Source organism: Strongyloides ratti (genome assembly GCF_001040885.1).
Source record: "Strongyloides ratti genome assembly S_ratti_ED321, chromosome : 2".
NCBI lineage: Eukaryota > Metazoa > Nematoda > Chromadorea > Rhabditida > Strongyloididae > Strongyloides > Strongyloides ratti.
In genome coordinates, this window is record NC_037308.1 from 11507953 (window position 1) to 11520743 (window position 12791).

The 12791-nt window shown below is 23.5% G+C and overlaps 7 protein-coding genes across 7 annotated transcripts; 5 read left to right on the plus strand and 2 right to left on the minus strand.

Moving 5' to 3' along the window:
• Window positions 1-477: 477 nt before the first annotated feature.
• SRAE_2000367400 (Phosphate carrier protein, mitochondrial) lies at window positions 478-1563 on the plus strand (the record flags this gene model as incomplete). The annotated part of the gene is made up of 2 exons (XM_024654896.1): window positions 478-568; window positions 614-1563. 2 exons carry the CDS (start codon window positions 478-480, stop codon window positions 1561-1563), a joined length of 1041 nt encoding a protein of 346 aa, XP_024508222.1.
• Window positions 1564-1886: 323 nt separating this feature from the next.
• On the plus strand, window positions 1887-4256 carry SRAE_2000367500 (Squamous cell carcinoma antigen recognized by T-cells 3; the record flags this gene model as incomplete). The annotated part of the gene is made up of 1 exon (XM_024654897.1): window positions 1887-4256. One exon carries the CDS (start codon window positions 1887-1889, stop codon window positions 4254-4256), a length of 2370 nt encoding a protein of 789 aa, XP_024508223.1.
• A 68-nt stretch (window positions 4257-4324) lies between these two features.
• On the minus strand, window positions 4325-5227 carry SRAE_2000367600 (Zinc finger, C3HC-like domain-containing protein; the record flags this gene model as incomplete). The annotated part of the gene is made up of 2 exons (XM_024654898.1): window positions 4325-4470; window positions 4516-5227. The coding sequence occupies 2 exons, from the start codon at window positions 5225-5227 to the stop codon at window positions 4325-4327; spliced, it is 858 nt and encodes a 285-aa protein (XP_024508224.1).
• Window positions 5228-6394: 1167 nt separating this feature from the next.
• Window positions 6395-6793, plus strand: SRAE_2000367700 (Iron-sulfur cluster assembly 1 homolog, mitochondrial; the record flags this gene model as incomplete). Its single annotated transcript, XM_024654899.1, has 1 exon — window positions 6395-6793. One exon carries the CDS (start codon window positions 6395-6397, stop codon window positions 6791-6793), a length of 399 nt encoding a protein of 132 aa, XP_024508225.1.
• A 463-nt stretch (window positions 6794-7256) lies between these two features.
• Window positions 7257-7859, plus strand: SRAE_2000367800 (N-alpha-acetyltransferase 40; the record flags this gene model as incomplete). Its single annotated transcript, XM_024654900.1, has 1 exon — window positions 7257-7859. One exon carries the CDS (start codon window positions 7257-7259, stop codon window positions 7857-7859), a length of 603 nt encoding a protein of 200 aa, XP_024508226.1.
• Window positions 7860-9597: 1738 nt separating this feature from the next.
• Window positions 9598-9991, plus strand: SRAE_2000367900 (Cytochrome b5-like heme/steroid binding domain-containing protein; the record flags this gene model as incomplete). The annotated part of the gene is made up of 2 exons (XM_024654901.1): window positions 9598-9900; window positions 9953-9991. 2 exons carry the CDS (start codon window positions 9598-9600, stop codon window positions 9989-9991), a joined length of 342 nt encoding a protein of 113 aa, XP_024508227.1.
• A 470-nt stretch (window positions 9992-10461) lies between these two features.
• On the minus strand, window positions 10462-12278 carry SRAE_2000368000 (Globin family and Globin-like domain and Globin, structural domain-containing protein; the record flags this gene model as incomplete). The annotated part of the gene is made up of 2 exons (XM_024654902.1): window positions 10462-10846; window positions 12085-12278. The coding sequence occupies 2 exons, from the start codon at window positions 12276-12278 to the stop codon at window positions 10462-10464; spliced, it is 579 nt and encodes a 192-aa protein (XP_024508228.1).
• Window positions 12279-12791: the final 513 nt, after the last annotated feature.

The following is a 12791-nucleotide window of genomic DNA, read 5'->3' on the forward strand; positions in this document are numbered from 1 at the left end:
GACAATATCCAAAGGTAAAACGTTTTTAACATTTTGAGTATCAATGAAATTAGAATGATTAAAAAAATTATTAAATTTAATTCACATTTCATATAGTCAAATTTCAACCTAATTTATTATTTTATGTCAATTTTATTGTACGTTTATATAAATTAACCTCTATTTTTTTTGTCATCTATTATTATAAAATTTTTTTTTAATATACCACATTATTATAAATTATGCAATCGTACTTGGTAATTTTGTATATGTATGAATGACCCTCATTTTCGCTGATTCTTAAAGAGAAAAGTACGTCTTTCCACGCAATCCCATTTTTGCATATTTTCCTTGATCATTGAGTAATTTGTATGCAAAACGGGTTGTAAATCAGGGTTGTAGTTTGTTCTTTCATCCTTTTATTTACCTTTATTCTTTGTTTCTTTTTATCTTCAAACAATATTTTAACATTTTTTAGTGCAGTCATATTTATCAAATATGATTGGCGGAAAAATTGATGATTTATCAAATGCTGTAAAAAAAAATATTTTTTCATCACCATTTCGCAGCGCAAACTGTGCTACAACAGGTAATAATCTTATCGTTTTTTTTTTTATTTTAATATTTTTTTTAGGAACAACAAAATCTGGTGAAGTTGTATTTGGAAGTAACAAATATTATGCATTATGTTCATTAGGAGGTGCCATTTCTTGTGGCCTTACTCATACTCTTATTGTTCCATTAGATTTAGTTAAATGTCGTATTCAAGTTAATCCAGAAAAATATAAAGGTATTGTTAGTGGATTCAAAACTACTATTAGTGAGGAAGGAGGTCGTGCTCTTGCTAAAGGATGGGCTCCAACACTTGTTGGTTATTCTATGCAAGGACTTGGAAAATTTGGATTTTATGAAATTTTCAAGAATGTCTATGCAGATATGATTGGAGAAGAAAACGCCTATCTTTACAGAACATCTCTTTATCTTGCTGCTTCAGCTTCTGCTGAATTTTTCGCTGATATTCTTCTTGCTCCAATGGAAGCCACAAAAGTACGTATTCAGACATCTCCAGGTGCTCCACCTACTCTTCGTGGATGTGCTCCTATGATCTACAAACAAGAAGGTCTTTCAGGATTTTACAAAGGACTTCCACCACTTTGGCTTAGACAAATTCCTTACACAATGATGAAATTTGCCTGTTTCGAACGCACTGTTGAAGCTATTTACCAATATGTTGTTCCAAAACCAAGATCTGAATGCAATAAAAGTGAACAATTGGCAGTTACATTTGTTGCTGGATACATTGCTGGTGTCTTCTGTGCTATTGTTTCTCATCCTGCTGATACTATTGTATCTAAGCTTAATCAAGACAATTCAGGCGGAGCCGTTTCTATTCTTAAGAAACTTGGATTCGGTGGTGTTTGGAAAGGACTTACACCACGTATTATTATGATTGGTACTTTGACTGCACTTCAATGGTTCATTTATGATACTGTTAAGGTTGTATTAGATATCCCACGTCCACCACCTCCAGCAATGCCAGAATCACTTAAGAAAAAACTTGAAGAACAAGGTAAAAAAGCATAATTTTTGTGGAAGAGAATTAGATAGGATATTAATATTCATTAGTTCACTGTATTTTCCTATTTGCAATAAAAAATGTTATAATATTTTCTTTAATTTTTGAGTATTGTGTATGCGCGTCACGGCTTTTGATATATTCTCACAACGAATGTTTTTGTGTTTTTTCCAATCTTTTTTAGTTTTATACTGTTTGTTTTTTGTTGCGTTTTTTCTATTTTAAACAATTAATTATCTATTCAATTTTATTTAATTCTAGATATTTAGAGTAATATACACTAATTGTTTTTGTATTTTTTAAAATTTTTATGTCATTATTTTAATTAATAATGTTGAGTTCTTTATTGGCTAAAAGGTTGGCAATTTATGAAGAAGATCCTTTAAAACTTGGTGAACTGGAGAAAACAGAAGATATTTTTTTCCAAGAATGTCGACAGATCATTGAAAAGAATTTTATAACAGTTTCAGAATGGAAAAGTTTAATTGATTATTATATAGAACGATGTAATAACCCATATGGTAGTACATTAAAACAAGAACTTTCGCGGTTGTATGAAGCAATGAAATTGGCTATATTGTATTGTCACCATCCAGATATTTTTTGTTTTCTTGATGGTGCTAATTCTGATTATATTGATGGGTCGGTGGTATTTAATATGTTCTATGATAATTATGTTTTTTATTTCGATCCTATTATGGTATCACCTTTTTTTCAAGCATTAACTACATATGCTTCTTGTTTAATGATGGATAAAGAAAGTGCAGATGTATCTTTATATGAAAAAATTTTCAATGTTTATGAACTTGCTAAAAATAATGGAAATATAAATTTCTGTGATATACATGAATCGGTTAATTCATTTATGGAAATTTTTACACAGTATTACAAAACAAATGACAAGAATATTGATACAGATAGTAAAATTATTGAAGATCAAGCTGAAGTATGTACTAAAATATCAAGATATGAAAAACAGTTATCAGAAAGTAATTATGCAATAGATGAATTTTATGATTATATTAACTACTTAAATACAAAAGAATTTACATATGCCGCTTGTGGACTATTTCGTAGAATTCTAATGTATCACCCTTATAATGATTCTTTATGGGTAAAATTTCTCACAAATCTTAAAAGGTATAATTTAGGTGGACTTACTTATGATCTTGGAGAACGTGCTTATAGTTTGTCTAATATTGCAACAGAATTATGTCCTAAGAATGTTCCACTTTTACAATTAAAATTACTTATTATGGAAATGATTGGTATTTCTGATAACATCATTGATTCACAATATATTGAAATGCAGAAGGTGCCTAAAAATGCTAATGATGCAATATCATTATTTTGTACTTATGTTTATATGCTTAAGAGGAGAGTTGATAAAAAATCTGATTTAGATTATACAATTGTTGTTGAAATGTTTACACAACAATTAAATGAACTTAATCTAATTTATGGAGAAAATTTTGATAATGATGGAGAATTTCATAGAAAATTTGCTTACTTTTGTTATGCTAAAGCAAAACATATAGATGCGGGAAGGCAACAATATAAATATCTTCTTACAACATACCCACATAAAACTTATGCTTATAATTGGTTGGAAATGATTACATGTGAAAGAGCATATGGTGATATTGGAATTGCACGCGAATTATATAAAGAATCTTTTAAACATGTAGTTGATGATATGTATACAATTTGTACAAGTTACGTTCAATTTGAAAGAGAAGAAGGAAATTTATATCAACTGGATGATGCTGTGGAGTTAGCGAATAGTTATCAACAAAAAACTTTTCGTAGTAAAAGAGGAAAAAAACGTGCCGTTAATGATAATAAGAAAATTGAAATTACAAGTGAAGGAAATGGAACAACATTTGGTAAAAGAGTTAAACAAACATCTCCTGAACGTCCAAAACCTAAAGAAATTTTAGCTTTAAGAACACCATCTGCTTCACCACCTCATTTACAGCGAACGACTCCATCCCCTCCTGTACGAGAGAAATCTGTAGATAAAGATGGATTTGTTATACCATATCTTCCTGCTAGAACAGCATCTCCAGCAGTTGTCAATACACAAAAAGTTGGTGTTGTTACAAGATCATCTGCCAAATCAGATACTGATGGAGAAAAAACAACTACAACAAGTAATGATTCATTGCAACCTGAATCTACTATGGAGATTGATGGAATAAATAATACAAAAACTCTTGATGAAAAATTCACGTCGAATACATTATTCATTAAAAATTTACATTTTTCAGTTACAGAAGAAATTTTAAAAAGAACTATTGAGGATGTATGCAAAGTAAAAGTCACTTCAGTACGTATACCAAAATTTAACAATAATAAACCAAAAGGAATTGGATATGTTGATTTGGCATCAGGTGGGGACATTCAAAAAACAGTTTTAATTGGTAGTACAATATCATTTCATAATCGTAGGATTGAAGTTCTTGTCTCTAATCCTCCTCCAAAAAGAGGTAAAGAAAGTTCTAAGGCATCAAATAAACCTTCTCCTGCAGTGAAAGTTGATTTTCTAGTACCTAAACAAATAATTCCAAGAGTTTTAAGGAAAAAAAAATTGACATCAAATAATGAAGTTGGTACATTTTCAAATAATACAGACAAAACAGAAGCCTCTACAAAGTCTCCAGCTAAAATGACGAATGAAGATTTCAAGAAGCTTATTTAAAGTTTAAATTTCTGTAATGTATTTTATATTTATTGTATACAAAAAATTTTTGTTTTAGCAATTAAAATCTAATCAATCAAAATTTTACTGTTAAATTTTTCTTTTGGTTTTGTAGTATTTTTTTCTTCAATTGCTTTTAGTGTATCATCCTTTAATTCTTTTATAAGAACTTCAAGACGGTTTATTGTAAGAATAGGATTTTTCTTTGATTCCTCTAAACAATTTACAGTATTGTTAAATAATAGTAAAGGACACCAACTTTTATGATGAACTTTTGGATTAATAAAGTTTTTTCTACTTTCGTGAATTTCATAAAAACACTTTGTACATTTGACATATTGTTTTTCATAGTAATAGCCATGTTGAGCTAAATAATCTGAAACGAGACCATTTGTTTTTAAATCTTCTTTAACTATATCCCATGTAATACTATCAGATTTATTAAAAGATTTTTCACATTCTTTTATATCATATTGTGTAAGCATATTGTAGCATTTTTCTAATTGATTATAATTAAATAAAAGTCGATTACGACAAAAATTTTTATGTAATAATTTTAATTCTTTTTTAAGAATTTGTATATTACCATTATATGTTAAACAATTTTTCTTTTCTCCATTTATATATTTTAAAGAAATACATTTTTTACATTGTTCACATTGAATATAATCTGGAGAAATGGATACCCATCCAAGAAGTGCACATTTTAATGGTGTTATTTTTAAAGATGATATTTTCCAGTTTTTTAATGTATAAGTTTTCAATCTTTTCTTTAAATCTTGAATGTCTTTTTTATATGAATCTGTAAATGAGTTTGTACCATATAAAATGTAATCATCAATATGATTCACGGAATCTTGAGCTAATTTTATATTTTCAAAAAAATCATCGGATGCACTTCGAGTGTTTCCTTTGTTATCGAAAGTTTCTTCTGTAGATTCTTGTGTTTGTGGACAAGTAGATTCACTCATTAGACAAAAAAAAAATAAATAAACTTAAATAAAACGACTAATGTATATTATATAAATAAAACTAAAAGAGCTAAATTTAACAAAACTCCCGACACGAAACAAAAGTAGTAGCGTATGTAACAAAAATTATTTTTATTTTTATGAAATAAACATCATAACACTATTTTTTTTTGTTACAGTTTACAAGTGAATGTACTATTAATTTTGTTTTTTGATACAGACCAAAATACAAAATCAAACTTCAAGGTTAACTTTACATTTTTCAGTTTTATTTATTTATCAGTTATAACAGTTATTGTATGAAAATAGCCTAATAATTAAAAAATTAGGTGTAAAAAATATAGACTAAAAATATTTTGTTTTTGAAGTATTAAAATTTAATAAAAAAAAAATATTAAAGAAAAAATAAAATTACTTTTTCAATGAATTTTATAAACCAGATGCATAAGATAGTATTTAATGTTATTTAGTTTTATATATTTAATATAAAGGTAATTATTTATAAATTAAAAATAATTATTATAAACTAGACATTTTTAAAATAATAAATAAAAGATTTTTTTTTTTTATAAACGTTTTTATATTTAATAAAATTATGATATTATATACAAGGAATTTAATTTTAAATGATAGGTAAACATAAATCAATCAAATTTGGAATTATCATAATATTTTTTAATTTTATTATTCAAAAAATTATATTCAAATAATCTTTCTACAATTTTTTGTCAAAATATTGCTCAATGAATAGAACTTAACAGATAAAATTTGATTTGCTTTGTATAGTTAACAAAATCCTCTAAATCAACGGCAAATTTTTATCTAATTTTTTTTGTAAACTTTTTTTTATAAAAATATCAAAACTATTAAGATGTAAGAAATCCCAGACAATACTTAAGATACTTTTTTATGTGAATAAAGAAGCTATCTCAACTAGATAATTGGAATAATGTGTATCGTCATTCACAAAAAAAAATTTCTATAATAATGTTTATCTACTTTTGTAAGTAATATAATACCATATAAAGATCATATTATTTTTTTAATTGTTAACAATTTATATTTTACTTTTAGTTATTTAATTATCTAAAAAATTTGATTTTTATAAAATTAGGAGTATAGTGCATTTTTTATAAATATTTTTAGATAATTCTCTACTTTCTATACATGTTTATTTCTAATTTGTTGAAGACATCAGCACGAGTTATAAAAGCATCTCCAAAAAAAACTTTACCCACTAAAGCAGCCTTGACATTAACAAATGAAGCACTAAATAGAATAAAAGAAATTATGTCAGAAAGACCTGAAGCAGAAGGTTTAAAAATTGGAGTTAAACAGAGAGGTTGCAATGGTTTAACATATACATTAGAATATGCTTCTAAAAAAGAAAAATTTGATGAAGAAGTAATTCAAGATGGTGTTAAAATATGGATTGATGCTAAAGCACAACTTACATTATTAGGAACTGAGATGGATTATATTAATAATCGTATAACAAGCGAATTTGTTTTCCGAAATCCTAATGTTAAGAATACCTGCGGATGTGGAGAAAGCTTTACAGTTTGACTTTTGTAGATTATGTTTTAATAATGTTTAGGAAAAAAATTTTTTTAGTAATATTTATATATATATTTTGTATATAAAAGCATTTTTAAAAGTTTTAATTTTAATTAGTCTGAAAGCTAACATATATCTATTTTATTTATCCAATTAATTTTTATCTTATGAAAAATATTATAATTAACTTTTAAATTATATAATATTTGTTTTCATAAATGATATACTTTAATATTTATGTTTTTTTAATTTTTAACAATTATTTAAATAGAAGAACTATTTTTAAAATTATCGTACTTTGAAGGGTCTTTAAATTGTTTATTTTTTTGGCACTTAATTAATGGTTTATGACATTGATAAAGTTCTCATGTTGTACTATTTTCTAATCACAATTATAATTTGTTTTTTTCGTATTTGAAATTAAAAATATTTTTTTAATTATAAAAATTTAACAATTTTTTAGATACACAATATGGGAAAAGCAAAAGCTTCAGAGGTATATAAAAAAATTTGTAAAAAAGCAGGAAAATTAAAAAATCCTGTATCTTCTGCAAATGCAATTCCAGAAAAACCAATGACAATATGTAATAAGGAAATTGAATTATTATTTCCATGGGCAACACATCTATCAGATGAGGATACAGAATGGGTTTTTGATTTATTTAAAAGAAATATGTTTGGAATGTATCAAATGTCAATAGATGGTTGGAATGAAACTCAGAAAAGACAGGAACTTTTTGCTACAACTAGTCGATATGTTATTGCTAAAGTTGAAGGTAAAAATTGTGGTTATGTTCATTATCGTTTTGATATTGATGGAGGTCTTCCAGTTTTATATTTATATGAAATTCAAATTGAAACAAATATGCAAAATAAGGGATTAGGGGGATTGCTTCTTTCAATGTTAGAAAAAACAGCAAAAAATTTGGATATGAAAAAAGTTGTCTGTACAGTTTTTGCCTTTAATTCACAAAGTTTAGCATTTTTTCATAAAAATAATTATACAACAGATGAAACTTGTCCTGGTGCAGATGATGGAGTTGATTATTTGATATTATCTAAAAAATTTGAATAGGAAAATAGAATAATATTATTATTGTTTATATAATCTGCCAAATAATTTTTTTGTTAAATATCTTCGTTCTCTTATTTATCAAATTTAACTTCACTTACTAACATATTTAAATTTAGTTACTGTTAAAGAAATTCCACTTTACACTTTTAGTTACGTTTGTAATTAGTTTATTACAAATTAATGATAATTATTCAGGTAAATAAATTATCTATTTCTTGTTGTAAATATTCCAAGAAATTTTTCAATATCTTATCACACTTTAAAACAACCCTTTAAGTTTGTAAAAAGTACCCAAATTAATTTAAAACTTTTTTTTTTTGTAAATAAATTATGTCATAAGACATTCTAAAAAGAAAAGCTTGTAAAAACAAGGTCATAATTAGTTTTTTTTTCATTAGACACGTATTTTCCATATGCTTTTTTGAATAAATTATATATTTTAAATTTAAAAATTACCGGAAAATTTTTGTTTAAAATATATATTGAATGTAAAATATTAATCAAGAAATTTAGTATACTTTAAATGCCTATGGGATAATGATTTCAATGAAATAAAAAGATATTCTTTACTTTTTCATGTGGACTACTGTCTAATAACTTTTAAAGTGTATGACACGTGAATCTTTAATAATAATGTTAAAATCTTTTATTTATTTCAATAAAGGTAAATTCTCATTGACGTTTAAATCACATGTGTTTTTGAAACACTATATATTTTACATGTTTTTAAAGATAATTAATTAATATGAAATGTAGCAATAGAATTGAATATATTTAATTGTTATTTGAAAATGTTATTAAAAAAATATATAGTTTTTATGATTTATTATCATTAGTTGTATTGTTTCATTGAAATATATACAGGGAAGTGAAAAAAAAATTTTTCCAAAATAATATTTTAACAATATGATATATACAGCATAATTTGCAAAAATTTTTATATCTATTGAATTCCTGATTTTATCACCGTACAATTTTATAAAATCATATTAATTAAATATAATTAATGACATTCTTGAATATACAGTATAAAAAATATTTGTAAAGTGTAGTTTCTACAAAAATTTAATGAGCGTGGTTTACACGTGGAAATGATATATATCTACAAGTACCTATAATTTTTGATCAATCTTGTTGTAATGTTATTTTACTGTACACAATTATCTTTATTAAATAACGCAATTCTTTATATTTTATATTTAAATGTATTATAAATCATTTTTGCATTAATTTCTAGACAATTTTATACAACTCTTGATCAGAGAACATTTTTTCAAAAGTATTTTATCAAAATATAATTTATAACTATATACTTTGATACTTTTAATTAATGCTGTGAAACTTTATAATTATTATATAAAATTATATATATAAGTACAATATAAGTAAACAATCTACAAAAATAAAAAAAATAAATTAATTTGATTTGTCATATCACCTGAACTTTACCTTTTAAATATTTTTTCAAATTAACACTTATGGTGTTTAATTATTTTTAATATAATTTATTAAAATAAATAAATAAAAAAGTTTGTAAAAGGTTGGCCTAATAGTTGACAAATTATAAGGGTCTGCCTTTTATGATAAGAAATTATCATTTCCAGCCCACGATATGATAGTATATATAATTGATGACTTTCCTAAGAGTTTGTAGTGTTTTCTATATTATTTCAATAAAAGCAAACTCTTCATAACTTTTTTTTTTAAAAATACAATTTATACTTCCTCAAAATATATAATGTGTCCATCTGTAAATATTACTGATGAAGGATTGAAATATTATACAAGAAATGAGGTTTCTGATCATTCATCTGTAGATGACGTTTGGATGATTATTCATGATAATGTCTATGATATTACACCATTTCTTGAGGAACATCCAGGAGGTATGGATATTTTATTAGAGTACGCTGGAATGGATGCTACATTATATTTTGAAAATAAAGGGCATTCAATTAGTGCTTGGAAAATGTTAGAAGCATATAAAATTGGCAAACTTAGTCTTGATCGTCATTCTGAATGTAATAACACAACTGAAAATGTTAGTTTTTATATTAATATAAATATTTATAAATATTTTTTTTTAATTATAGTCTTTTGGGATTTCTATGCTTGGTGTTGTAGCTAAATAATAGTACGGGAAAATGTTTAAATCAAATTAGTGTTAACAATTAACATTGAAATTTATTATTGTATCAATATATAAATTATTTTGCGTTATTCAAAATAAAATTGTTTATTCGTTTTTAAATAAATTTTTACATAACTCAATTTTTTTTTTTTTTAATATTATTAACTTGTAAAAGTTAAATGTAATACTTAAATATTTTTTTTTCATTTTATAACATAAAATGTGTTTCCATTACACATTTCATATCGTTATAATAATTTATCATGGGTAATTAATGTAAACAACATATTTAATGACTCTGTTTCTCATATTACGTCATTTTAATTTCTTGCATTTATATATGTATAAAAATTGTTATTAAAAAAATATTAACATATATCATATTAAAAATTAAAAAAAAGAAAATTGACATCTAATAAAAAAAAACTATTTGTAATAGAAATATTAAAAATTATTACTTTTGATATATATTTATGAATTTAATCCTTCAATCAGATATTTCAAGCAAAATTGAAAAAATTTCCTAAACAAATTTTCAACTTTATCATTAAAACGATCTTGAAGAATTTCAGAGATAGTATCAATGAAAGGTTTTTCCATATCTTGAAATTGTGTAGCAGACATTGTAGAAACTTTAGCTCTATGAATTTTGCCAACAGCTATAAGTCTTGAACAAGCATCAGAACAATCTGCTGGTGTCTCTTCAACAGCTGTTATAACATCATCAAAAAGTTTTAAATAATTTGCTGCCATTGTTTCAAAACCAGGATCAGCAGTTTCAGGAGATAATTTTGTTATATCAACATTTTTTAATTTTGGATATAATTTTATATTTTCAGGATTTTGTTTTAAGTACCTAAAAAAAAAAATAAATAATATAAAATGTAAAAAATAAATATATATATTTTATAGTAATATATTTTCTTACTTTGCAAACATGCTTTTACCACTTTCTTTTTCTGTACGCCTTACTGTTTTCCAGTAGTTTTTTAACGTAAATAATTCACGAAATTGTGGAAAAGGAAGCCTACTATCTACTTTTTGAAGACCCCCTTCATCTTCTGAAGGTAGTTGTTTTACATTACCCGTTTGTGATAATTTTTCTGATGAAGCGCCTGAACCCATAGATATTTAAATATTATATAAACATATAAAATATTTATAAATTGCCTGATAAAGGTGTTTTTTTTTTAAATATATTAGTTTATTATGTTGTAATATGTTAAATATTAATATAAGAAAAATATAAAAATACTTTTTTTTAAAAAAGTATTATTAAAATTAATTATAATATTGTTTAATAAATGTAATATTTTAATAAAAAATCTGAACAAATTATTATGAAGTAATATAGATATATTTATTTTAATTTACCATGCGTGCTTAAAGAGAAAAACTAGGTGGGATATAAAAAGATTAAATATAAGTTTCACATAAAAATTTAAAAATAAAAATTTAAATTAGAAAATTAAAATTATTTATTTTCATTAATTGTTTATTATAAACATAACATAATTTCTGAGTAAAATAACATATTATTTATTTTAATAAAAATATAATATAGTATAAAGTTTAAATATTTTATGATTTATTTACACTCATATATAAATGTAATTAAATTAAATTTTTTTTTGTTTTAATATTTATAATATATACATAATATATTTTATTTATAAATTTTTATGATACTATATTACTACTTATCCATATTTAAAAAATATAATTTAACATATATACATTTAATAAATATATAATTATTTTATTTTTACAAAACACCTAAAATAAATTAATTAAATTTGTACTTTTTAATGTATTTACAATTTACATTTATTAAATTTAATAGGCTAATAAACAACTAATTGAATAAATCAAAATATACTTAACATTAAAAAAATATATTACCTAAAGTGAATTAAAATATTAGTTAAATAAATAATATTTATTTTAAAAGATTTTAATTTTTATACAAAATTATATATTCAATATAACTAGAAAAATTAAATATTTAAAATAATTTTTTAAATGATACCATATTTTTTTTTTTTATAAATTCCTAATATTTATATATTTTTTTTTTAATATACATTAACTTACTTTGAAAAAAATATATAAGAAGCTTCTGATCTTTTTCTATCAATAGCTTTCCAGTAATTTTTTAATGAATAAAAATCTCTGTATGACTGTAATCCAATTCTACTGTCAAGTTGTTTTAAAGATGGTTCCGGACTTGGTATTTTAGCTGCTTTAGAATCTTTTTCAGATTTACGAAGTTTTTTAAAAATTGACATTGAATTTAAATATTAAAAAAAAAGAAAAAAAATATATATATATACTTTAAAATCCAAATCTATAGAAATTTTTTTTATTAAAAATATCAAATATTTGACAAAAAAATTTTGACACGTATATTTTTTTTTAGAATTAAAATATAACTAAAAATACTAAATATTTTAATATTATATAACATATATGTAATAATTTTCTTTGTTTATTATATGGTATTACGAAACGTAAATAAGTTTATCTTTTTTAGCATCATGTTTGTGTGTATATAAATATATATTAATGTAATCTTCTAATACAAATTGAAGAGTGGTTAGATTATCAATGAGTGAAAATGTAAGAGGAGACTTGTTAATATATTGACAGATGTCATGGTCACCAAGGATTGTTGTAAAAGTTAGATAGTTATAGTTTCTATAAAAAAAAAAGATGTATAAAAAATTTCTCAGTTACGTTCATCCTTTTTTTTTAAAAAAATAAATATATATTTAGATATATGTCGGTTTTTTTTTTTAGTT